The following is a 27,357-nucleotide window of genomic DNA, read 5'->3' as shown; positions in this document are numbered from 1 at the left end:
GAGTGCCTCTACCAAAATTGTGAATTTTATGGCCCCAGGGTCAAGGGTTCTGGTGTTAGGGCGAGGCTCTATTGATTATATAGTGAAAATACATTATTTCTTTGAAAATCTTCTTCTCTGCTCCTGGGTATTAAATAAACTAACTAAGTACATAGTTATGATGAGCAAGATTGCCTCTACCAAAATTGTGAATTTTATGGCCCCAGGGTCAAGGGTTCTTGTTTTAGGGTGGGGCTCTAATGATTATATAGTGAAATGCATGAATTCTTTGAACATCTTATCCTTTGCTCCTGGTTAATATGCTAATGATCTAATTACATACTTAAGGCCAGGATTTATTTTATTTTCAGTTTTATAAACCCTCCGCTCAAGGTTTAGAATTTTCAGAAAAAATAAAACAATTTTTTCTATCCGATGTCAAATTTGAGTCGGGATCGAGATTTCAAATTTACAAAGTCGCACTTCCGGTTTTAAGATGAAACGCCGGGTAAATAATGCTAGATCTATCTGAGAAGATAGCTTGGTTAAGTGTAAAATTCATCGATTCCAGTGCCATTCAAAACGTTTCACCCGTTCAAAGGACAAATAAAATGCTGACGACTTTGTTGCACAATGACATGCCGGTGAGATAATTATGTGTTAGTTTCAAAAGTATTTCTCTGTAAATTATTTTCCTCCCCCAGGTTTTAAACTGCCAGTGGTAGCTATTGCATATTGTCAGCGACATTGTTTAGATCTCTGTTATAGCTTACAGTCTAAGCATCTTTCTTCAGAAAAGGGTTAATTGCTTATGCATCATATGTAATGAATAAAACTATGGGAGAATTTGAGTCCATTTGAGGAAGAAATAAACAATAACCTGAAGAAATAAAGAAAAAATTCAACTATTAAAAGGCAAAAATATACAAATATATACAGGCAAGAAGTATCATTTGCATCAGCCACTTAAATTATTTTACACTTAATTGAAAAAATGTTCACCCTACTCCCTAATACTCCCTGTCTGTTTTATGATAGGAATTATATAATTTTAGGCATCAAGTAAATTTTAGAACAATGCCTACACATTCACCTAACACATATCAAAAAATGAAGATATATTGAAAGACATTTAAAGAATTGATTTTTTTACATACATATTGACCAACATCACAAAATTTATATAACTGGCCCAAACTGGCAGATGATGAAATAAGCAATGTTCTACTTTCATATTTGTAAGCATTATGTGTCCAGTGGTAAAAAGCCTATCAGAATGGTATAAAAAAAGAATGTACAAATAATAATAATTGATTTAACAAAAAAAAATTATTTTCTTCTCATTCAGAACATTTTTATTCTCATGTTCATAACTAAACCTAAACATAAAAAAAAAAATGCTGGCCTTGTAATGAAGAAAGGGGCCTCTTTCAAAATAGATAATTTCAGGGACGCTGGGTCAGAGGTACCAGGGGGGTACTTTAACTAAAAATAAATTAATGCTTTGAAATCTGCCCTTTGTTAAGCAATGGTGCCTCTTTCCAAATTTGTGAATTTCATGGCTTTTGGATTAAAACACGAACCAAATACAATCACTGGAAAGTTGTTGCATGATACTCAGGTGACCTATAAGGCCCGTGGGCCTCTTGTTTAGTCTGTGGAATCTAATAAATAAAAATGTTTAGAATAAAACCTATGGAGATAACGAACAGTATTCAAGATCAAAAGTCCATAAAACAGCATAAAATAGGAGCAGAGCACACGCGGACCTCAAAAACATCAGAGGTGGGCTCAGGTACCATGGAGAAGAGAGCATCCCCTGCAGACCTTTCACACCCGCCGTAGCTCCTTGAACGGGATATAACGGGAAAATCTGTCGTCAATTCAGTGTATAAATAATGTACTAACAAATTGAGTCTGAAAAATGTCAGTCAGCATTTGACTCAATGATAGATTGTATTTACTGACAAGGTCATTGTATCGACCATACAACTTACGAAATGATGACTTTAAACGAGACTGCTGAAATTCTTTTTTCATCAACTTGTTTGTCAATATTTTCCCTCCTTTAAGGAATCATTCATACGTAGAGCATGCTCTTGCGTATCGAATGAACTGAGATATAAAAACTCCGTTTGCAATTGATGAAGGTTCATTACTGCATTAGTAGGGAAAATTGACAGTAGAAGAGTTAAAGTCATCACGTTTATCATATGACTTGGTTGTTAGATTACCATTATAACGTCCTCTTGAAGTAAAGATTTTGCACAACAGAGGGAGCGGTGATCGAATCGTTGTCGTAAATCATAATCTTGAACAACACAGCTATGAACAACACATGAGGACAAAATAATTTTATTGTATTTGAGGATAAGAACGAGACTTTTAAAATAATGCAACACTTTATAATTTGAAACTTCTTATCATTCCTGCGACAAAATGAGTATTGGTTCTAAATTATGTGATACACAGAGGTCACAGGAATGTCAAAAAATCTGTCAATTTCCGAATTTTCTCATTTTTATGCAAATTTTTATCAATTTTACAACACATTTTGTTTCAGAAAACATAGAGCATAAACTTGCCTATCTACAAAATTCATATATTTCATAAACTAGTATCAGGTGAATCTTGTGTGTAAAAATTCCAGAAAGCCAAGCTTGTGCTCCATGTTTTCCCAAGTGAAAAGTATTTCAAATTCAACGAAATTTCACCAGAATTGAGAACATTCGGAAAAATATCATCGAAATTTCACCAGAATTGAAGACATTCGGAAAAATATCATATCTCTGCCTCCGTTAGCTGCAGATCTGTAGCGTTATATTTTTATATATTTGTCTTTGACCATAACGCTACAGATCCCGTAATGCAAAAAGCTACAAGGTGCAATATTTTTGGGCCATTTTTATGGCAGAATTTCTCCACTTTCTAGCATTGGCCAATTAACTACCTTTCACTTCCTAATTCTAGACATATTCTGTAGCAATGTGTATATTTTATCCACCTTCCAACCATTTATAGTTGACTCTACAGGCAATAGACTCGCTTGAAATGAATTTTCTGCAATCCAACATATAATTTTAATCAAGCAGGTTTATCACCTGTAGAGATGACTATAAGAGGGTTAGGAGATAGATAAAATATACAGATTATTTAATAATGTGCCTAGAATTAGGGAGTGAAAGGTAGTTGATAGACCAATGCTAGAAAGTGGAGAAATTCTCCCCAAAAGTGCGCAAAAAAAAATTGCGCCGTAAATTGCACCTTTTTTGGCATTACGGGATCTGTAGCGTTATGGTCAAAGGAAAATTATATAAAACCATAACGCTACAGATCTGCAGCTATGCCTCCGTGTATGCGTTGAATCCAAATTAATGCTGGTTTTTAAAACAAGCATCAGTTCGTTCTTCTTAACTACAAACTTATATAAGACGTTCATGTCTTCCAACTTACTTTAATTTTGTATTTTCTTCTTATGAGCTTGCAAGGAGAACAATCATGTTTAAAGAGAGGCATGCTACTCACTGATAAGTTGATGTATGGATTTCAACAACTTCGGTTAAAGTCGGCATTTCATAATTTCTATGGTCGCTAAAATGTATATTGTCCGACTTCTTTTATACCAATTGTTAGGCCTTTGTTTTTAAACTGAATTTCACTACAAAAAATGCCATCTATTTGATCAATTTAAAGGGCTCAGGGCGGTTGTGACCGGTGAACTATTGACACTTACTTCTACTATGCACCTAAAACCAATTCCTGGCATTTTCAATAAAGATTACATTCTACAGGCAAGATTATGATAATTGTTTATCTTCTTCCCAGGTATCAGTGGACCTGAAAAGCTGAAACTAATATTTAGCAACAGTATTTTACCATATTACATAGGCCTAAACACCTTTTTATTACAATGATTTAATGTGGTTATGGTGGTATTATAATAACATTTTATATTTTACATAAAATCTTATTAGTGGTATATATAATTTATCAGGCAGCCGGTCAATTCTATAAATCCTTCGAAAGATGAGCATTCGATAAAATTACTTTGTCCGCAAATACAATCTATCATTAACACCCATTCTCAATATAAGGGCTCAAATAATGTCGCCTCATTTTCATTTAGAAGAAATACCACTGATGTAATTTTCAAATCAACATTATGAATAGTCATATAACAATGAATAAGAATTCATATAATAATCGATCTGAAAAGATATTTAAGGAGTTCCAAATTCAAATATAGTAGCGTATTTGAAATGTACGTTACTGTCGCCGAGGCAAATATTATGCTGAATCCCCTCTGTGTAATATGCAGTTTTGATTCTCAAGTAAAAATTTTCTGATAAGTTAAACCTTGTATCATATATCTTTCTTTTCATAACAATAAATACATTTATTTCTTTGTGATAATGTGCAATGTCCCTGTCGCTTAATTCTGTTTCAACCACATTACAAGCAAACACAAAGATTATACACTTGTCAGTTTTTTTCTCCTTTATTTATTGATGGGCTAAATTTGAAATTTCAAAGGATAATTTACTTATACTTAGATAATGTAACATGAAATTGAACAATTTGAGCAACTTTTATAAATATGTTTACGGAATGAAAGACATTTTCAATCGTAGAGATAAGAAAGAAATGTACGTTACATTATATTCTTCCATTAAGAATATATATTAAGTAGAAAATATGAGACGACTCTGAGTAAGCAACCCCTTGTACCCTGTAAACTGGCAAAGCCGTTTTGGTTAAGACAATAAAAATTTGTTTTTTACATGAAAAGTGGTCATTTGAAATGTACGTGACTGAAATGTACGTTACCATGAAATTCGAAGTAAGTGAATCTCGCACGAATTTTCATGTATTCTCAAACTTTCACACACTCGAATGTGTACACAAAGGAAAGTTTCAAAGGTTGGAGGTCGGCTAAATCCCAAAATAAATGAAAAGAAACGTTTCTGCTGAGGAAAAAATTTATATTATGGTCATTTATATGTAATATAATTTTGATACCTGATATATTTTTTTGAATACGAAACCTGTATGATGCATTTCTTATGTTATGCAAGTTCAAATAATATCAATATATTGCGTGTGTAACGTAAGCTTGTGGAAGAGAATTGATTTTTATATTTGAAATGTACGTTACGTATGGTAACGTACATTTTGCGTATTTCTAACGACATTTTTTTTTTAATTTAGTCAATGAATTGCGTTTACACGAGCGAAACAAAGATATCGTACAATCCATTTGACAACTGACCACATAAATCCATCTAAATGCACCCCCAATCCTCGGAAATGTGGTAGACTGTTACCACATGCTAGAAAATTTATTTCTAATCGTCGTAAATTTATCTATGGCAACCTTTTTGCTGTTTGTTTACTTTTAATATGCTACTTTTCGTCAATATTCATCATTTAATTGTTGTTGATAATTTAAAACAAGGCATGCATAGGCTTCTAATTGGTAAAAAAAAAAAAGAAACAAAACAAACCCAAAACGCAAGACGGTCACGTACATTTCAAATACTGAAAGGCACACAATACTCAGTTTTGTTCGATTCATTGCATTTTGGGTTATATTTTTCAAGATCTGCTGAAAAGCAGGTATGTTTGTGTTTTGACAAACGATGTTGCAGCATACTAAATGAAATTGTTAACAAGACTGTCGATAGATATATTCGGAATAGATTTTGATCATTTATGTTAAGTTTCAATGGCCAAACGTGAGTTTTTGTTGGATCATAGCAAAATATGTCTTACTCTTATTTGATTTTGTCTGTACCCTTGCACACAGGTAGAAGTAACTAGGCTACGGTGTCAATTTAAGCGAAACAGCACAAGAGGTGGAGGGGACTCCCCAATAATACTAGTATGTGAAATGAACGTTACCGAAGTGACGTGACATTCATGTAGCTGATGACAAATAACCTCATTTGTTACATTATGATTTCTTATATTACTGCGTTAAAACGCTTCATTGAAATGATTTTTATGTCTATAATTGCTTTTTTTTCAATATTTACTTACATATTATTACAAGTTTGAAATGTACGTTACCTACTCATATTCTGAGGCAATCGTGTCTTTATAGTGGTGATTATGACATATAACACAATGTGATTACTTAGAGAATCTATTTTGGAATAAACTGAAACAAAACGATGAATTTTTAGATGAATTTTAAGCTTTTTATCAAACAGAAATAAATCATGAAATGTACGTTATATTTACATAGTTTTCTAAATCGGCATGGATTTATGTTAAAAAAGACAGTAATTACAAAATAAAATTTTACTACATGTACATGTTAAGTTCCAGTATCTATAGAAAATTACAAGATTCCAAACTGATCGCTCTAAACAAAACAGAGAGAAGAATTTAAAGCATATATTATAAAAAATATTTTTATACATCTGGATCAAAAAGTAACCTTTGTTTTTTGAAAGGAAAAATCAAACGCACGTTAGTATGCCGAGAGAATATGTTGCTGACAGTGTTGGTAGGATGTGCTGGTGTTAAGATGAGATATTCCAATTGTGATTTTTAATGACTACATTTTTTTCTGTAGACCTTTTTGGACATTGCAGAAAGAGTAACGTACATTTCCAGCTAAATTTCTGAATAAAATCACCCCCTACTTCAACGTCTTGTCATTATTCCATATATTAAAATTTGATGAAAAAAAAAACTTGTAGCAAAATCTTCAGATACTTTCTTTCAAAGGTAATTGATAGAAAAATTGTTATCTTGAACTTCATTTTTTAAAAAATCAGAGAGGCATTTGTGCCCTTATATTGAGAATGGGTGTATATACCTCTCAATGTGCTTCAAGGTTCTTTGAAGTTCTCAGAAAGGTCTAATAAAAAGTCAAAATTTTATCCATGTATAAGCATTTTAAAATTACATATATCAGGAAATTCTTGAAAAATAGATTTGAGATTTACTAATTTTCTCTATATAATATGATTAACTTGAAAGATGAAGTTTGAAGCATTATTGTGGGTAAAAACGTGTGACTTTGAAAATTCAGAGACATTTTTGTGAGCATTTTCAATTATCAATGCTTGATTTTCAGAACCTGAAGATTGGAGTACCTTGAAAATAAAACGTTTATAAAGAAATTAAAACATCTCTACAGATTGAGATCTTGTGTTATATGATATTTTGATGAACTTATTGCATGCACCTTTACTGTAACAGGTGGACATTTTATTGATATAAAAAGTAGTGATACTTTAATTTTTGTTTTCAGTCATTCTTTTGCATTTCATTTAGAATTTAAAAAATGTTGGCATATTTTCAAGTATTGTTGTTGATACTACATTTTGTGAATAATTATCACCCTGTGTCAGGAGGGACACTGTCTAACACACGGAAAAATCTTGACTCCATAAAGTCCTTGATCTACAGAAATGCTAAGGCTACAGTTACATTGGACTCTACAGCTCTGAAGGAACTGGTCAAACTCTCAACATCAGGTAAAGATATTAAATAGAATTTTAGTGAAATAATAAAAAACTCTCAACATCAGGTAATTATTTAAAAATTAATTACTGTAAAAATGGGGAATACTTAAATGTGTTTTGGTGTCAATATGTTTTCGCTTTTTCAGTGTCCAATAAGCCATCGTATAAATTTTGAGCATAACCTACGATATTTATATCAAATATTGTATGTCAAACTAGTAAATTGTACACTTTATCCATATTTTCCTGTTCCCCAACAATGATCTTTAAAATCTTTAAAGTGCATTATAAGAAAATTAAAATCACCCCCATATTACCACGTATTTGTCCTGCAAAGATTAAAAACGTAAGCTTGCCTCATAAAAAAGGTTAGAGTTGGAAAATCTTGTTATTAACGTTCTCTCCGAGAGATGTAACGTAAGTAAAAAGTTAAATAAATAGATCCTGCATTTAGATTGGTATAAAATCACCGTCTCTGATTAAGAAATGCAAAGTGGATGTTAGTGGTATGTTACCTTTACATGGCCTATTTGAGCAAAAATGATACGAGATTAAGTGTTAAGATAAACATGTTAGGTTCAAATCAAAATTGTGAACTTTTTTTTTCACTTGAATAACCCCACGTTTATATACATGAATTGACTTTGAACTTTGTCTGTTTAAACGTTGATTCTTTTGATTATTTGATTAACATCAATAAATAATATTTTTCTTGCATTGTTAATTCCTAGATTCGCCAAAACCAACGAGGGGGGTCAGTTTCTCTGTTCATGTTAGGACCAATGCTCTGACAGTTGGAAAAGGACAGACTGTTAAATACGATGCGATTCTGACAAACGATGGCAATGGATATGATGACAGAACAGGAGTATTCGTGTGTCCAGTGGCGGGAACTTACATGTTCGTTGTTGATACTCTCTGCTATTTAGATACTTATCTTGCCATAAAAGTAAACAAGAAAGCTGTGGCATTTGTACATAAGGCAGCTCATCAGAATGTTTGGAGTCAGATTAGCAGAACTGTGATAGTAAAATTGAAACGTGGTGACCATGTCAAAGTTGAAAATGTAGGTGGAAGAACGTCAATAAATAACAATGGATATTCTGGATTTACAGGAACATTGCTTTACTAATAGACTAAAAAAATATCATTTGTTCATAATTCTCTGATTATGCTCAAAACTACTCCAAAGTTAATATTTATTTTAGCATAATGTTTTTAATATGAGAATTAAATGATTAATCATATGTTTTAAGTTTTAAAACATTGTCCGTAATTCAGTTTGTAAATAAATTGTTTGACCATGCAACAAAACCTTTAAATTCGACGTGAGACTCACGGAAAAATTCGTGTGATGTTTCAATTGTCATCCAATAATTGCCTTCATTTCCTCACTTGGTTCTATACAATTGTTCTGTAAATTGTATTTTTATCTTCATATTTTGATTCTATGATTACCTGATTTTAAATGCGGATAAGATTCATAAAGAGGAGAAGCAAATATTTCAATGATGCTGATTTGTAGTCCGGGTAACCTAAGTCAGTTTTGTTGAATTTGTTGTAGTCTCTTTGAGGTAGAAATTGAACGCCGACTAGCAGTTTGAGCTAACAAAGTCAAATGAGGATATTTCCCTTTGGTATATTTCCATCATTTAATTAAAATATTGTGATTTCAAATCATCTGCCCCTGATATTGTTAAGAATTATATCAGTTTTCAATAATCTATGGAATCTCATTAATAAAAGTGTATAGAAACAGAGGATGTGGTCATCGAATCGTTGTTGTACATCATAATCTTCAACGGTTATGTACAGCGCAGGATATTATTTTATTGTATTTGAGGATAAATTGATACAATAAAAGTCTAATAATATAGAAATATTCCACAATCAGCTATTTATGACGTTCATGTCTTGCAACTTACTTTCCTTATTTCTGCTAAGAACTTGCAATGAGAACAACCATTTTCAAAGAAAGGCATGCTACTACTCATGTACGATAAGTTAATGTATAGATTTCAACAACCTCGGCTAACTTATCAGTGGGTTGTATTTTGTCTGACTTCTCTAAAACCAATTGTTAAGCCTTTGTTTTTAAATTGAATTTCATTACGAAACATCAATTCAGGTTCAGGGCGGGTGTGACGGTAAACTAGGAATGTTTACTTCTACTATGCACCTAAAAATATAGCCTTGGCATTTTCAGGGCTTCCAATAAGTTAAATATATATACTACAGGCATGGGTATGATTATTGTCAATCTGCATCTCAGGAATCACTGAACCTGAAGTCTGCAACTTATGTTTTGCAACAGTGATTTACCATCACGTGGACCCATAACTTAACAATGTTATAATGTGTTACGGTGGTATATCATGTTATGCGGTATTATATAAATATTGCATGTAGTTGAGTGTAACATCGAAAACTTTCACCCGAAGAAAACCAAGGCGCAGCCGAGAATGACAACTGTTTTCGAGGGGTGAAAATTTTCAATGTTACACTTATCTACATGCAATATTTATTATATTATACAGAATGTTCTGTACAAATACATATAAAAGTGAATCGTGCGCGCACATATTCTGCGCATATTTTTTTGGAATATCACCCGTCGTCAAGCAATGTTGACTGTTGCTACGCTGGAGGGCGTGGCTTCATTATTCAGCGGGTAATTGTGTTTTTTAACAAATGCTTCTCGACCAATCACATTCAACTAATTTACATGAAAGTATAATATTACAACATATTCTCTCTTACAAAAATATTATCATAGGAAATTGTAATATTTATCAGGCAGTCCAGTCAATTCGATAAATTCCCAGAAAGATATACATTCGATTCAATGACCTTGTCAGCAAATACAATCTACATGTATCATTAATCCAAATGTTGACTGACGTTTTTCAAACTAGTTGATAGACAACTATTTTCGCAACAAATTGTCGACGGATATGTTCCCATTATTTTCCAATCATGACAAGAAGCACACGACGAGTGTGACCTGTTGGCAGGGGATGCTCACTCCTCTATGTCACCTGATCCCATTGCTGATGTTAAAGAAGTCCGTGTTTGCACTTCTCCTGATTTATATTGTTTGAATGACTTTTGAGCCTAAATACTGTTCGTTACTTCAAATTTATTATATTAACATATAATTATTTTAATTTGTTTTATGAAGTCTACAGTTTAAAGAGGGTATATATCCAGGGCACTATCAAGGGTGTTGTCCTCATTGTAAATTTACAGACACTGATTGGTTGTTCTGAATTATGGATGAAAAAAGGGACAAATCAATTAACCAGCGACCAACTGAAATATAAAATGTTTATTAAGTGCATGAAATTAGAATATATCAACAAATTCAGTATCAAATATTATATGATATTTTGATGAACTTATTACCGGTACATGCATCTTTACTGTAACAGATGTACATTTTATTGATATAAAAAGTAATGATACTTTGCTTATTGTTTTCAGTTACTTTTTTGCATATTGTTTAGAATCAAAATATGTTGACATATCTTCAAGTAATGATGTTGATACTACATTTGATGTATAACTATCAGTCTGTTTCAGAAGGGACACAGTCAGACATACGGACAAAACTTTACTCTATAAAGTCCTTGATCTACAGTAATGCTAAGGCTACAGTTACACTGGACTCTACAGCTCTGAAGGAACTGGGCAAACTCTCAATCTCGGGTACGTTTATTTGAAAAGGAAGAATATGGAATAGAGCTTTTTTAAAATAAGAAATTAAAATTAACTAAACATAGTGTATCAAAAAAGTATATATGCATTTTCTTAAAAGTTTTATCTTCATTGTTAATTTTTTTTAACATAAGCTACGTTCATATAGAAAGTGAGGTTGCAAGATTCTCTTATGATAAACTACACTCAGCAAGACATTTCTAGGTAGATATTAAAGTGAACAAGTCCATCATCATTATTCAAGAAACGTAAACATACTATGATCAGGAAACGCAAGGTAATGATCATTAAAACATTGTACGCACTGCATTCTAGTCTATGCACTTGTCAGGCATAAATGCTTATTCCAAGATATTTTTTTCGTATTCTCATATGTTCAATAATTGTCTTTCAATTGGTTAAGAACTGTATGTTGTAGGTTCGCCAAAATCAACTAGAGGAGTCAGTTTTTCCGTTTATGTTGGGACTGATCAAAATTTTATTGTTGGAAAAGTACAGACCATTAAATACGATGGAATTCTGACAAACGATGATAATGGATATGATGATAGAACAGGAGTATTCGTGTGTCCAGTGGCGGGAACTTATATGTTCGTTGTTGATACCCTCATCAATGTTGAAACTATACAGGGCAGTTCATGAGAAGAACCGATGGGGTCAGACAAGCAGAACTGTGATCGTGAGGCTAAAAATAGGTGATCACGTGAAAGTAGATAATGTAGGTAAAGGCGCAAATGTTAAAATATATAGGGGAGGATATTCAGCATTTACTGGAACATTGCTTTACTAAAAACAAAATGACATGACTGTGTATAGAAATTAACATTTTGGTAGCAAGGAGTTTTGAACTTCAATCTGCAGAAAATCTTTACTTTTTGAGGAGTTTATGAGGAGAGTAGAGGATCGTAAACTCTTGGCAAGTGAAGATGACAACCACAATGATTCATAAGAAAATGTACAAGAAAAACAATAAAAAAAGAATATAATTATGTCTTTAATTTTTATTTCTACTGTAATGGTACATGAGTTAAGTTACTTTACTTTAAAGTCAGAAAGCAATGTATGGCTATCTTTACACAGTGTACATGTATATGCATTTAATTATTTGTCAAACAAAATATGGTCAATAACTTTGCATAGCATGAAGATGAAAAAAAAAATACAGGGGCAAAAAAATCACCTTTGCAATTCTTTGGAATGCTTACATATAAATTGAACAATATATGTCAATAAGTAAACAAATAACAGGAAACTATGGATAATAGTAGTTGTCGTCATATTGAAATATTTTTCTTTATCTACTGTGTTACTAATGTCATATCTTACCAGCTGCAGACAGCACCCTTGCTTGTGTGAACACAGAAGTTCAGAGACTAGGAGGGAAGATCAAGATGTAAAATCAAAATGTTAACATTAAGCAAAGTCTCCACGTGTGTAACAACTATCAATAAAAGTACAACTCCAATTCACACTGTAAGAACATTGTTAATCTGACTGAAATTACCTATGGGTCTTAAGTTACCATGTTAGCAAAATCACTACAATTAGTAACATCAAATATGACAAAATTTAAATATAAAATTTAAGAAACCAAGATCATTGTTAATTCATTTAAATGAATACATGAATTTTGACACTTTTTTAAAATAGTGTAAAGAAATGGAATAAACAAAGGGTGTGATAAATTCACGTGTATTACATTTGAGAGGGGTTCAAAATTAGTCATCACATAATTGTGGACCTCTTGGTTTATAATCTTTTCAAGTCCTCTACAAGTTTAAAATTCGCTGTTGATGAAAAATTGTCCATAAACTACAATTAATTTAACAGTACAGTCAAGATCTATAATAAACAAGATATGAATAAATTGATATCATTCCTGGATTTTGTTTCGGATTTGGATCAGTTCCATTGAACCAGCCAAAGTAATTAATTTGACTGTTTTTGCCGAGAGAAACTTGTTGAGTAATGTCAATGACCCAAGGAAACACATTTCTACCATCACACCAACCATTTCTACCATATAACAATGTACCATGTTCATTTGGTTCTACACCACTTAAACTGTACAAGCATGAATTAACTGTAATTTTCAGTAGAAGGTTAATATGATGACAGTTAGTACAGAAGGGTATTGATGAATGGAATATAGTCTGTTTATTGTGTTTTTTTTTTATTTTAATCATTTCTATTTTTTAAAACAATGCCATAAAGTCACAAAGAACGAAAATGACACAAAGAAATTGATACATGTTCCAATTTTCAAGTTCTCTAAGTTTTCTGTATAGGGATGACCAGTACCTGGACATATCTTTCAATATAAAGATATTCTATGCCACAAACAAAAACTTCTAAAGGAAATTACTCACCTGCATCACCGAAGGTTATATTATTGATATGTCCATTGACAGAGAAATGATGAGAAGTAACACAGAATTCTCTACATCCATTCTCATCACTTCCGTGACCAGTTATCACAGAAAGTATCACAACCTACAAGGAGTTAAGTAAAACAAATTACTAAATTATAATTTCAATATACATGATGAATACAAAGTGAAACAAGCCCTAAAATTTAATATCGTCATTTAAAGTCTAATTTGTATATTTTCTCTACTATTAAACTGCTTTATAGCAAACAGAAAATATCCTCATATTTGAAAACTTGCAGTCACATCTTTTCAATAAAGTGTCATCGTAAGTAAAACAGGATATAAAATTATGATTGGATGCAAACAGTTATGGAATATCATCATAATTAATGCTACTAATCACATGAATCATCTTAGATTTTCACAAATGACTTGCCTTCTTGACATCAGTTGGAGGGGTGAAGGTGTATGGTTTGAAATGAGAATTATAATGTTTGTCAAATGTTGCACCAGGCTGGTATACATGTAACACAAAAAGTTTCCGATGGAGAAATGGTATCTGAAAAAAAGTGTTACTAAATGATATAAAATTCTAATCATTGTTTCAGACAAAATTTTTAAAGTGATTTACAATTTGCATCAGAAAACTAAAAAAATTATGCAGATCCCACTATATTATATCAGTGACCTATTGCCCTTAATTATTGACCAAGTGACTCCTATTTCAACAGATGTAGCTTATTATATGCTTACATTACAGCTGTAGAAGACTTGAAAATATCGGCCTTGAGATATATAGTACAAAAAAATCAATCTTGACCTTTAATTGCATCATCTCAAATATTGTCAATATTTTGTCCTCTTACTCAGATTCTCATCTAAAGTGAAAATACTGATGTTTAATCAGATTTCAAGAAACGTTAACACACAATGATTAGGAAATACAAGATAAAGATCATTAAAACATTGTAAGCATTGCATTCTAGGCTTTATACTTGTCATGCATAAATGTTGATTCCAAGATATTTTTATTCGTATTCTTATATGTTCAATAATTTTCTTTCACGCTGTTAAGAATTGTATTTTGTAGGTTCGCCAAAATCAACTAGGGGGGTCAGTTTTTCCGTTTATGTTGGGTCTGAACATCTTACTGTTGGTCAAGGACAAACCATTAAATATGATGGAATTCTAACAAACGATGGTAATGGATATGATGATAGAACGGGAGTATTCATGTGTCCAGTGGCGGGAACTTACATGTTCGTTGTTGATACTCTTTCCAATGTTGAGACCTGGCTTGCTTTAAAAGTAAATAAGCGTACTGTAGCAAGAATATATAGGTCACTTCATGAGAAGAGCTGATGGGGCCAGACAAGTAGAAATGTAATTGTGAAGCTAAAAGTTGGTGATCACGTAAAAGTAGATAATGTAGGTAAAGGCGCAAATGTTAAAATATATAGGGGTGCATACTCAGCATTTACTGGAACATTGCTTTACTAAAAACAAAATGTCAAGACATTGTATAGAAGTTAAAACATCATAGGTAGCCAGGAGTTCTGCTTTGTTGCATTTGTTTGGAATTTCAATCTGCAGAAAATCTCTACTTTTTGAGGAATTTGTGAGGAGAGTAGAGGATTAGAAACTCTTGGCTAGCAAAGATGACAACCACAATGATTCATTACAAAATGCACAAAAAAAAATCAATCAAAAAAAAAAAAATATATGTCTTTATTTTTTTTCTAATGTAATGGTACATGAGTTGAGTTAATAAAATCAGAATGCAATGGCTTTATACATGTATGTACATTTAATTATTTGTCAAAAAAAATATGGTCAAAAATACGGTCCATTATACACACACAAAAAAAACCAAAACAAAAGAAAATGGGGAAAAAAAAATCACCTTTGCAATTCTTTGGAATGCTTACATATAAATTGAACAAAATATGTCAAAAAGTAATTTGGAAAACAAATAACAGGAAGCTATGAACAATAGTTGTTGTCATATTGAAATATTTTTCTTTATCTACTGTGTTACAAATGTATGTCTTACAAGACAGCATCCTTGCTTGTGTGAACACAAAAGAAGTTCAGAGACTAGGAGGGAAGATCAAGATTTAAAATCAAAATGTTAACTTTAAACAAAATCTGCACATGTGTTACAACTATCAATAAAAGTACAACTCCAATTCACACCTTTAGAACATTGTTAATCTGACTGTTATACAGTTTAGCTTGTTACCTATGGGTCTTAAGTTACCATGTAAGCAGGATTACTCCAATTATAGTAACATCAGATATGACAAGATTTAAATATAAAATCTAATAAACCAAGATCATTGTTAATTCATTTAAATAAATACATAGATTTTGGCACTGTTTTAAAAAAGTGAGATACAGTAGTAAGTAAAGAAATGGAATAAACAAAGGGTGTGATGAGATACAGTAGTAAGTAAAGAAATGGAATAAACAAAGGGTGTGATGATATCACGTTTTACATTTGAGAAGGGTTCAAAATTGATTACATGATTGTGGTCCATATCTTTTCAAGTCCTCTGCAAGTTTAAAATTCGTTGTTGAAAAATTGTCCATACACTACAATTAATTTAACAGTACAGTCAAGATCTATAATAAACTAGATATGAATAAATTGATATCATTCCTGGGTTTTGTTTTGGATTTGGATCAGTTCCATTGAACCAGCCAAAGTAAGTAATTTGATTGTTTTTGCCAAGAGAAACTTGTTGAGTAATGTCAATAACCCAAGGAAACACATTTCTACCATCACACCAACCATTTCTACCATACAACCAAGTACCATGTTCATTTGGTTCTACACCACTTAAAACTTGGTTGGCACATCCAAGAGGTGTTCCTATTTAAAAGAAAAAATATTAAATTAGAAAGCTAGGCAAAGTGTACAAGCATGAATTAACTGTAATTCTCAGTGGAAAGTTATATGATGACAACTAGTAAAGTACTGGTGAATGTAATACTTCAACTATTAGTTTAATTTTTTTTTTTTATTTGAATTATTTTTAACTTTTCTATTTTTGACAAATATGCTTTAAAGTAACAAAGAATGAAAACGAAACAAAGACATTGATGCATGATCCAGTTTTCATGTACACTAATCTTTTCTGTTAATATAGCGATGAACAGTACCTGAGCAGGTTTTTATATAAAAAGATGTTCTAAGTCATAAACAAAAACTTCTAAGGAAGATTACTCACCTGCTTCACTGAACGTTATATTATTGATATGCCCATTGACAGAAAAATGATGAGAAGTAACACAGAATTCTCCGCAGCCATTCTCATCACTTCCGTGACCAGTTATCACAGCAAATATCACAACCTACATGGTGTACAGTAAAACAAATTACTAAAATAATTTCAGTGTCTCTAAAGTCAACATGATGCATACAAAGTGATAGCAATCCCTAAAATTTTATACAATGTATCTTGTTTATAAAGTTTAAATTGTATCATATTTTCAGTTATTAAACTGTTTTAGAGTAAACAAAAAATACCCTCATTTTCGAAACTTGCAAAGTCACTTCTTATCAAGTTATTGTTGGTAAGACTGATATAAAATGACTGATGCAAACAATTATGGAATATTGTCATAATTTAATGCCACTAATCATCTTAGATTTATACAAATGACTTGCCTTCTTGACATCTGTTGGAGGGGTGAAGATGTATGGTTTGAAATGAGAATTATAATGTTTGTCAAATGTTGCACCCGGTTGGTATAGCACAAAAGTTTCTGATGGAGAAATGATATCTAAAAAATAAGAATTATAAATTATATAAAATTCTAATCCTTGTGTCATACAAAATTTTTAAAGTGAATAACAATTTGAACCAGAAATCTGACTAAATCAAGCAGATCCCACATACTACTGTATTAAGGAAATTTTTGCCCCCATCTTATTTTCACCCCTTTTGCCCTCTTCTTGATTAACGAATTTAAAACGGGGCGAATTTAGATTACACAGCATGATTTCTTAAACAGGACTATGGATGGGCGAATTTAAAATGGGGCAAAATTGTTTGCAAGTGCAAAAGGGCAAAAATTGCACAGGTGAAAATGACTCTTATGTACCCTGTATGTACTAATTAAAACAAATTTTTACAAAAAAAAATATTTTACAATAAAGAGTAAAATGTAATATCTAAGGTACAGTCCATCCACTAAATATAAATCTCTAAAAAGAACAAATACATGTATTTTCATGTCTTTTTACCATTTGTTTTGTAAAGTCTAAGGTTAAGCGAAGGTATCCAAGGCATTGCCCAGGGTGCTGTTTTCATTGTAAATTTACAGACAGCTGATTGGTTGTTCTGAATCATGGGAAGCAAGGGAGAAATATCAGTCAACCAGCGACCAATTCTCCTGAAAAATAAAGGAAGTGAATACAAATGCAAGAAAATACATGTACTGTGTCAATTAACATGATGTCTCTAATGAGACTTTAGCTCTACCTTTGTGTTTATCAGTGTATCTTTATAAAGTCTAGTGTATTAATACCTTATGGAAATTGGGCTCAATCTGTATGAGGAGTAGCTTTTTGGAAAAAAAAAATCACAGAGATTTCTTATTTAGTAACTAGTCCATGATAAAAAAAAAACATTTGTCAAATAAACATCTGATAAACAGGATTGTAACTTTAGTTAGTAGAGTGTACTTGTGTATCCAGTCTTCATGAAATTAAACCAGTAGCATTTTGAAAGATTTTTACAAAAATATTCTATTTGTAATAACCATGATAACAATCCCTCTGAACATCAAAATCCAATCAACAAAAGAATTATGTATCTTAAAAAGGGTAAATATCAGAAAATTCATGGACAAGTGTCATGCATTAAATTAAAATCATGCATTTTAGGTACATCAATAAAGTTGGACACAATTAATTAGCATTACCTTTTCTCTCTTTAGAATACATCACAAGTCATAAACATTTATTATTATTTAAGAAATATTGTTAATGATTTTGTAAGCAGTGGCCTAGCATGTTGATGCAGCACAGCCTCAAACATGACATTTTTTCTACCTGAATGTTACTGAGTAAAACTCCATTGAAACAAGAATTTTTCTTTCAAAATTCCATTTATTCAGGCATGTGATACTGTATGACACAATTATACCAAAGAGTTTGCAATTTTTACCTTATTCTGTAAGTTCTATGAAACTTTATTTTTATACAAAGTGTCTGAATTATAAAGGCTTTCATAACATCTAAAAGGTACGTGGAAGGGATTCTTCTTCCAACATTCTGTTAAGTTTTTCCCCTTAAAAAATGGTGAAGACCTAAGAAATTTTTAAACAGGTCACAGTGAAATTAAACTATCCAGATAAGTTGTTGTTAAATGCCTAAAAAGATTCAAAGAGATAAGAGATACAAAGTCAATGTCAGTTTGTAGTCAGCTAGGGATAGTGGACACCTTATTGCATGAGATCTACAAGAGAATGAGTTTTTGTAACATGATATTTTGATTTACTTATTTCATGAGGTTTAACTGTAACAGATGCAAATGTCCTTTATTATAAATAGCTAGTCTCTGAAGGTTTTGATTGTTATCTTCTGATAATATTTTGCATATTGTTTAAAAGGCAAGAAATGCTGATGTATTTTCAAGCAGTGATGTTGACTTTGGCATTTGTAATTAATGTCTATCACCCTACATCTGGAGGGATACAGACTAAAATGTCAGAAACACGGACAAAGCTTAATTCCATAAAGTCTTTGATCTACAGTAATGCTAAGGCTACAGTTACACTGGACTCTACATCTCTGAAGGAACTGGTCAAACTATCAACATCAGGTACATTTTTTTAATATCAAAAACATGAGTTTCCATTTTGCAATCTGCATCATTTATGCACATATATGTAGCATTTTTAAGTATTGACAATTTAAAAAAAATACCAGAATGAAAAAGAAATCAATAACCCAAGCTTCTGATAGACCCTTTGTACCTGAATACTATATATGGACCAGAAACCCACAAAATAAAAAGTGTTCAAAGAACAAATTTTAGCATTCTGCCATTTTCATGTCTTTTCACATTTATAGAATGCATGGCTGTCAGATTACAATAGAATTAAAATATTATATATTCATTAAAGCAGAAAGTATTTCCCAGAAATTTCTATTTTTAGAAACCATTGTAACAACATTCATCAAAATCAAAAACCAAAATACAAAATTATGCAAGGCAGATAAATGATTGACACCTTACATTTGCATAAAGTCTTCTGGTACCTGACCAGCAGAACTAAAATATTGTATGACATAACTATTTTATATCATTCAAAGTATTATTTCTATTAAGCATTTCTTTTTTTTTTTCAAATCTTGACAATATGTTTGAAATTAAGCTAATAAAAGAAGGAATAGAAATTTTTACGCAGACATAACATTAAACAGGAAAAACACGTACTGCATTAATATGGGGGAATAAAAATGGTTAATTTTGAGTATAGAATTAATTGGTTTCTTACATTGGTATTTGCATGTCCATGATTTTTATTTTAAAAAACACAGTAAAACTTGTCTAATTCAGATATTGTGTATTCCAAAATTCTGCATAGAATGTTGTTTGTCTCTTTAGTAAATTCCATATTTAAAATATTGTCTAATCCAGAATGTTAGTTAATCCAGCAAGTTTCAATGGAGCCAGTGATGTCAGAATAATGTAGTAAACAATGCGTTTGCAGGTTCATCAAAACCAACAAAGGGAGTCAGTTTTTCTGTTATCTCTTGTCATTGGAAAGGATCAGACTATTAAATATGACCAAATTCTAACAAATGATGGAAATGGATATGATGATAGAACAGGAGTTTTCTTATGTCCAGTGGCAGGAACATACATGTTTGTTGTTGATAATCTCTCTGATAAAGAAGCTTGGTTTGCCATAAAAGTAAACAAGAAAATTGTAGCAAGAATATATTCTCCTAAAAATGAGGGTCCTTGGAATCAGACAAGCAGAACTGTGATAGTAAAACTGAAGAATGGTGAGCATGTGAAAGTAGATAATGTAGGTGATGGAAATCTTAAAATGTGTCAAGGTGGATATTCAGGATTTACAGGAACTTTGCTTTACTAACACAACCCAATGAAAGAAAAAAAAGATGTTTTTTTAAAAAAAAAAAAGAAAAAAACATAAATTGGAGGAAAATATATCCTGAAGTCATTTGCACTAGCCATCTTCTTATGTACATGTAATAAGGCACACTCAACATTTGATGAAGGAAATGAATATTGATGAACATATTGGGACTATAATTTTGTTTAAAAAATTATTGTTATGCATGTATGTTGAAAATGACTCGAAATTCTTTATTTACTACTAACAATTGGTAAAAATTAAATGTAACACTGTATAATTATATACCCTTGGATGTCATGCATAACAAAAGCATGCTGGTAGGCAAACACTCATGAGAGTCTGTTTTTAAACTAAAGATGCCTGTCTTGGCCCACTTCATTCCAACTGATCAGGACTCAGACAAAACTATTACTTAAATGCATCATTTAACATAAAAGGACACAAATGGACCCAAAAGAACCAATAGGCTTAAAAAGGAATCCTAAAGGACCCAATAGAAACCCAAAAGAACTCAAAAGGAACATATAATGATATACGAATATTAAACAATACTGATTTTAAAGGTACATGGACACAGATTTGAAGTTAATATTTTCTGTATAATATCACGACATATATATTTTATAGCATTTCACACAAAAATATATTGATTTTATTTCATCTTAATTGAAACTTCAAATTTTTGGATGGATTGACACATCCTTGCACTCTCATAAATTTTAATTTTTATTCTTAATACTTAGGAAAAGTGGCAATCTTGTGTTATATTGAAAAATATTAAAACTTTAATCCAGAAAATAATCATATTCGGAGTAGAAATGTTAGAAAGCAAAACCCCTTCACAAGTATCGTCATTCCACGCTAAGTGTTGTGTACGGAGTTTAGCAAATTGTCCACACCCGTGAAATGTACACAGTTTTTGTAAACAGGGCACGAGCTCTGTTTAATATTGTTGATGATTACTATTCAACGGGTGCGTTCAATTGTTAAAGTCTGCTCATCACAACTGCACGGACTGACAATAAACTGTGTGTATGTTTTGCTTTTGAACATATCTATTCTGAATTTTCTGGATTATAGTTTTAATATTTTCCATTTATACACAACAAGATTGCCGCTTTTCCTAAGTATTAAGAATAAAATTAAAATTTGTGAAAGTGCAAGGATGTGTCAATCAAACAGACAAACACGTCTAAAAATTTTAAGTTTTAATAACTTTTAGATGAAATAAGATTTTTATTTATTTTTGTGTGAAATGTTATCGTTATACAGAAAATATTAACTTCAAATCTGTGTCCATGCACCTTTAAGTAAACAATAGTCATAAAAACCAATTGCCAGTCTTTTGGGGTTTCTTTTAGGTCCTCTTGGGTTCTATACTGTCCTTCTGGGTACATTGACACATACTTATTATAACTCTAGAGAATGTTGGAATGATTGCATCAGTTGAATCAGTTGCCACTTGAGACTTACCTTATTAAGAAAAGACTAAGAAGAGACCTCATGTTTTCATTTCAAGTACATGAAATCTTCCTTGCATATAGAAAATGTGGAAGTGCAGTTTTCTTAAATCATACAGAATAAATATGAACAATTTTACCAACCTTCTAAATGGACTGATCCATCTTCCTATCTCCATTCCACAGAGAGGGGATTTGGGATTACAACAAACAAACAAACTGATCCCATGATCCCAATGACCACATGTTGTATCCTTGTCACCAGGACAAGACAGAGACATGTCCAGCTCTAATCCCTGATAGTCTGAAAGAGTGACAAATTTGAATTATGGTGTACATTTTCAAAATATTAAATTATTAAAATGTAAAAGAAACACGAAAGTGTTAATTAGCTGACTTCAGATTACAATGCAGATCTTTAAACTAAGTTATTAGACAATCATCTTAATCATAAGATTTTTTTTAATCACTTTTTGAATTTTTCTTTCTTGCAGCCAAAAAAATCTTATTCCAATATACAATTATACATATAATATACAATATTTATATATATACTGTAGAAGTACTTTTTTCCACTTGGTATTAATTTACGCTATGTAAACGGTCACAAATTTTCTATGGAAATTTGTCCAAGCATACTGTACAGCAGGAAATTAACTCGCAGAGTTAATATTCGCTATATTCGCGGAAAAAGAAATTCCGCGAATTCAACATATAGTGAATAATTCTTGAAAAGATTTATAAGGGTAAACTGAAATTTTATTATTATCTGTGATTAGATGTAGACTGTCATTATAATTATGAGAGTGTATACAAACACGTAGTTGTTGGTGTTTTGTAAAGCTTATTAATTGTTAAATTTTTATAGCTAACGATTACAGTAGTTTGCCATCTAGTAGACGTGCAATGTAATTATTTAATTAAACAAACTTGTATAATTTCACCCGTGTGTATCACTCAGCCATTACCTTTAATCAAGGCACTTGCGAAGTAAACAGGGTAATTATAAAGACAATTAATTTATTTCAATTATATGGTTAAAAGTTCAACAATTTGACTACTATATATTTTTTTATTTGGCCTCGGAAATATTCTGCATGCGTAACATTATTTTGACTTCAAATCAGGATCAGTCCGGTGTTTCGTTAAATATATTATTTAATCGGGCTCAAAATTGACACAATATATAGACTTGCCTCTCCTGTCTGATATGCGCGATATACAAGAACATACTTTCGTAAGATAGAGACTGAAAATAAAGGTTCACACAATATATACCTAAAGAAAAATGCTTGCAAGTACTATTTAAAAAATATATGGTTTTTTTCCTTTGCGCGAATTCAAACGACCGCGATTTGCTGAAAATTGAACAAATCGCGATCTTTTCCGTCCGCGATTTTAACCTGCTGTACAGTACTTAATATAAATAAAAGACACATAGTAACAGTCTGAGAAATTCGCGTAATTTTCAATCTGCGGATTAAATGGAAATTGAGATTCCGTGGAATTATGACCTTGTGGAACAAAGTACGTCTACATTAAGTAACTCAAATCTTTGAGAAATACGTAGTTTGATGGGATCATGCAAAATATATAATGTCATATTTCCTGAATTTGCATTACAATGCAAATTGTAAGTCATTTCATGTAAGTCATTTTATATAAGTCATTATAATGATTGTGGTCAGATGCTGAATCAATCTCTCAGTAGACGACATATTACACTATGTCACAATAAGTGGAGAGTAGCGAGAATGATAACTCTGGGCAGAGATTGCTGAATAACTTTAATCAAAGGAGTTCATTTGAACCAGTTAAAGGTTACAATTAAGGCCAGGGTAAAAACTATGATTCCTCTACAATTAGTATGAAGATCATGGGAATCTAACTTGTTAACTGTGCTGTAGAAATGTTGGCAACCACTCCTGCTTGTCCCTGCATGACTTGTTCTTTAAAAACTTGGATGACCTGGGCTGGTCTCTGTAACCTTTGAGTCAAATTTTCTTTGTACTGAAACCTTGAAAAGGATTGTTTTAAATGTAGGGAAAACAAGACGTTGATATAATGTGGAACAAAAACAAAAAACTTTCTTATCTATAAAATTATTTATATTATGCAACATCTAATTAAAAAGTAAATTTTAAGTTTTATAATATTTTTTGTGCAGCTGTTCTCTATTTTCTCTAAAAACATAACATCTCCACAACATAACATGAATTTATGAACCTTTACCTTGAAATCTTAAATTTAAGTGAGATAAGGAAATAAAAAGGACAATTTACCACTGTGTTTGCCAGTTAATGAAACTCATTGAGGGATAGAGGAACCACCCAACTTCCTGTAGTAAGCCCTGAGGATCAATGGCTGCAAAGAAGTTTGGGGAAGGTGTGTTCTGGAAAGTTACATTGAGACGAGACCTGAAAATGAAGCCAGAAATAAAAAAAAGATAAAATACATAGTAAGTTCATAAAAAAGGCCAAGAATAGGCTAAATGTTGTTAATAATTAGCTATACTGACTTGGGAGGAAAGCTGAAGTTTTCAATCATGCTGGCAGGGATTTGTACAGGGCTGCTACACTCATTGTCTTGACATTGCATGTCTTGTGGTGCTTCTGTTTTATTCTGCATCACTAAAACTCCAATAGCTCCTGAATCATGCATCACTTGAACCTAAAATACATGTATGATATCATATGAAATTAAAATCAATTTCATAGAAAAAATGGACTGTTAAATCCATTGTTGAATAATAGACAAGAGAAAGTTTTAGGAACATACAGCAACATCACAGTTTATACGGGAAATCAAATTCAAGAAAACTGAATTTATACAAGTTAGGCTGGCAAATTTAAACTGACCGTAAATCACCAGAAAGTATTAATCATTTTTTTAGTTATCTGTAACAATATATAAAGTATTGCATAAAATTCACTTAATGAAGTTTATAAAGCATGCTTTTAAGACAAATACCCGGTACTGTTCAGAGATAAAAATAATACGCCAGTAAATAACTCCCTAAAATAAATTATAGTTCCTTTTTGCTGATATGTCGGTTAATACCTTTTTGAAATATGAACATCCTCCAGTTGTTATAAGAGCAACTGAACCATTGACACTGGTACTAGGCTGACATCCATCTGAGTTTGTAAGAACCAGTGGCAGTGTTTTGTTTCCAAATACAGATACTGGACTTGGTAACCAATCATAGTGTGCATCTAGCCTCTTTAGCACTGTAGGGTAATCTAATGCTGTTTGAAACAATAAACATGTAAGATAATATAAAGAAGACTTAATTTTTCATTGAAATTTTTAAAAAAGTTTAATAGCAAGCACAAACAAACAAACAAAAACCATGAAATTTATAGCCCATTAAAATATGAAACCAAGTATACATGTTCCCTTACTTTGAACTTCTTATTCAATAGATCGTACAGATTTTATAGATACATGTAATTGATGAATAAAACTGCATGGGTGTTATTGGGCCTTCACCTTATCAAGTTTTTAGTCTAACTAATACAGAAGTTATTATACTTTTTCTGATCCTCCTACTAACAAGACTAGAGGAATCAGGAGTAAATACACATCATTCAAAAAGTTGAGGGAATAAAATGTACTGTAAATAGGCATTTTTCAGCATGGTCTATAGATTTCAGCAGAGTAGATATAAAAAATGTTAGTACCATCTGACTGGATAAGAACTTGGTCATATCCACAGTTATGATCAACACACTCCCACTCCCTCAGTAATGTTGGTAACCAATTCCCAAGTTTCCAAAGTGGAAGCACTGAAAAATGAAACCGATTCATTGTGGTCTTTCTCTCTGCCTCTGACCTAAAAACAAAATAACTTTATTTAAATATTCAGTATATCAATTAGTTATAAAAGATTAAAAAAACTCTATGTTTATTTTATGAAATAAAAAATAAATGCTTTGTATTCTATGTACATGATGTACAGTACAATATAAAGATACATGTATTACAGTGAATAATCCAGAGTTTGATTTACCTACAACTTCAGTAGAAATCTTTCAAGGTTAATATAGTAAAACACACCTATAGTATACATGCTTAAAAAGAATTGATGCTTACCACAAAGTAACTTTTATTCCTAGTGACTCTAAAATATATTGTGATCTAAATGGATGTAACAAATTACATTAAGCATGTGTTAACTAAAGGAAGCAAAATTATATGTCTCTCAGGCCTGGTAGTTTGTTATATGTGTGTTTTACTACATTAGTTTCTTATCCAATCAAAACTTATGTTATAATTCAGGATAACTAATGAACACTAAAGATCATTCATAAGTTATAAATCCTATATAAGAAAAACTTGCATAAATACCTTACAATACTTTTTAGTAATGTATTTATTCTATTATACATCCACGCTGCCCCATATTGTGCATGTACTTCATCAGCAGAAGGAATAAGAAGGAAATGTGTTCTCATATCATTTTGAACAATAGGCAAAAGTGCTTCATCTGAATTCCATAGACAATCTAGAAATGCAGAACTTGTGGGGTCAAAGAAATGTATTATTAAAGGCACTCGATTTAGTTGTTTGGAGGGATATTCAAATTTTCCTGACAGTGTCCACAAGCTAAAAGAATGTGCCGGGTCTCCTGGCTTAAGGACCATCACTTCACCATCCTTCAGTAAATGACCTTCTTTTCTTAAACGCACATTATTTAAAACTATATTGTTGTTTTCAATATTAACCTTTTCCTCTTGTAATGAATTAAATTTGAAATCCTTAATTTTTCTGATTGATGAATCAAATGAAAATTCCTCCACAAATTGGTTGTCGTTCCCTGTGCATAAAGTAATTGGAATATATAAATAAAAAATACTGCATACTAAGAAATACATTCGTTTCACGTCGTCTGCCATTTTGAAATCATGTGACCAATTTAAGCATGACAGCGAGTCCGAGGTAAATTATCTTCTTTTTTCATAAGATATTCTTAAGTGATGTATTCATTATATGTTTAACCATGGATAGAATTACATTCCAATTTAAAGGAAAATAATATCCTGCGAGAAATTTTTACAGGGTCTCTAAATCTCTAAATCTAATCAAGGACTCAAACATATCGGGATCGAAAGACAATTCTCGTCAACCAATCAAAATCAAGAAGCCTTAGGAGATGCCAACGAAATATGGCGACCACGGAGGACAAATTGGCAACTTGAATATGTTACTTTCTTGGTAATTTGCTAT

General features: G+C 31.6%; 2 protein-coding genes and 1 pseudogene across 2 annotated transcripts; 2 read left to right on the top strand and 1 right to left on the bottom strand.

The window, feature by feature from the left end:
- The first annotated feature begins 7,276 nt into the window (after window positions 1-7,276).
- Window positions 7,277-8,589, top strand: LOC134263379 (complement C1q-like protein 3). Its single transcript, XM_062745709.1, has 2 exons — window positions 7,277-7,469; window positions 8,189-8,589. The coding sequence occupies exons 1-2, from the start codon at window positions 7,277-7,279 to the stop codon at window positions 8,587-8,589; spliced, it is 594 nt and encodes a 197-aa protein (XP_062601693.1).
- Window positions 8,590-10,996: 2,407 nt separating this feature from the next.
- On the top strand, window positions 10,997-11,964 carry LOC134263378 (complement C1q subcomponent subunit B-like; annotated as a pseudogene).
- Window positions 11,965-16,099: 4,135 nt separating this feature from the next.
- LOC134263389 (uncharacterized) lies at window positions 16,100-27,031 on the bottom strand. Its single transcript, XM_062745723.1, has 11 exons — window positions 26,479-27,031; window positions 25,812-25,963; window positions 25,189-25,376; window positions 24,647-24,798; window positions 24,411-24,545; window positions 24,018-24,145; window positions 22,273-22,432; window positions 17,799-17,947; window positions 17,220-17,335; window positions 16,780-16,903; window positions 16,100-16,421 (listed from the first exon to the last, which is right to left on the bottom strand). The coding sequence occupies exons 1-11, from the start codon at window positions 27,024-27,026 to the stop codon at window positions 16,165-16,167; spliced, it is 2,109 nt and encodes a 702-aa protein (XP_062601707.1). The 5' UTR covers window positions 27,027-27,031; the 3' UTR covers window positions 16,100-16,164.
- Window positions 27,032-27,357: the final 326 nt, after the last annotated feature.

Source organism: Saccostrea cucullata, unplaced genomic scaffold (genome assembly GCF_032062105.1).
Source record: "Saccostrea cucullata isolate Sc308-1 unplaced genomic scaffold, CSIRO_AGI_Scuc_v1 ctg5015, whole genome shotgun sequence".
Classification (NCBI taxonomy): domain Eukaryota; kingdom Metazoa; phylum Mollusca; class Bivalvia; order Ostreida; family Ostreidae; genus Saccostrea; species Saccostrea cuccullata.
Note: the sequence above shows the minus strand (reverse complement) of the source record. Positions and strands in the feature narration are given on the sequence as shown.

Excerpts from the sequence above, each read along its gene's own strand:
- LOC134263379 (XM_062745709.1), top strand. The coding sequence starts at position 7,277 with ATGTTGGCATATTTTCAAGTATTGTTGTTGATACTACATTTTGTGAAT. Across the intron at positions 7,470-8,188 it reads GGTCAAACTCTCAACATCAG|ATTCGCCAAAACCAACGAGG; the intron begins GTAAAGATATTA and ends GTTAATTCCTAG.
- LOC134263389 (XM_062745723.1), bottom strand. The coding sequence starts at position 27,026 with ATGGCAGACGACGTGAAACGAATGTATTTCTTAGTATGCAGTATTTTT. Across the intron at positions 25,377-25,811 it reads AGTTCTTATCCAGTCAGATG|CATTAGATTACCCTACAGTG; the intron begins GTACTAACATTT and ends TGTTTCAAACAG. Across the intron at positions 24,146-24,410 it reads ATTAACTGGCAAACACAGTG|GTTTCAGTACAAAGAAAATT; the intron begins GTAAATTGTCCT and ends ATCCTTTTCAAG.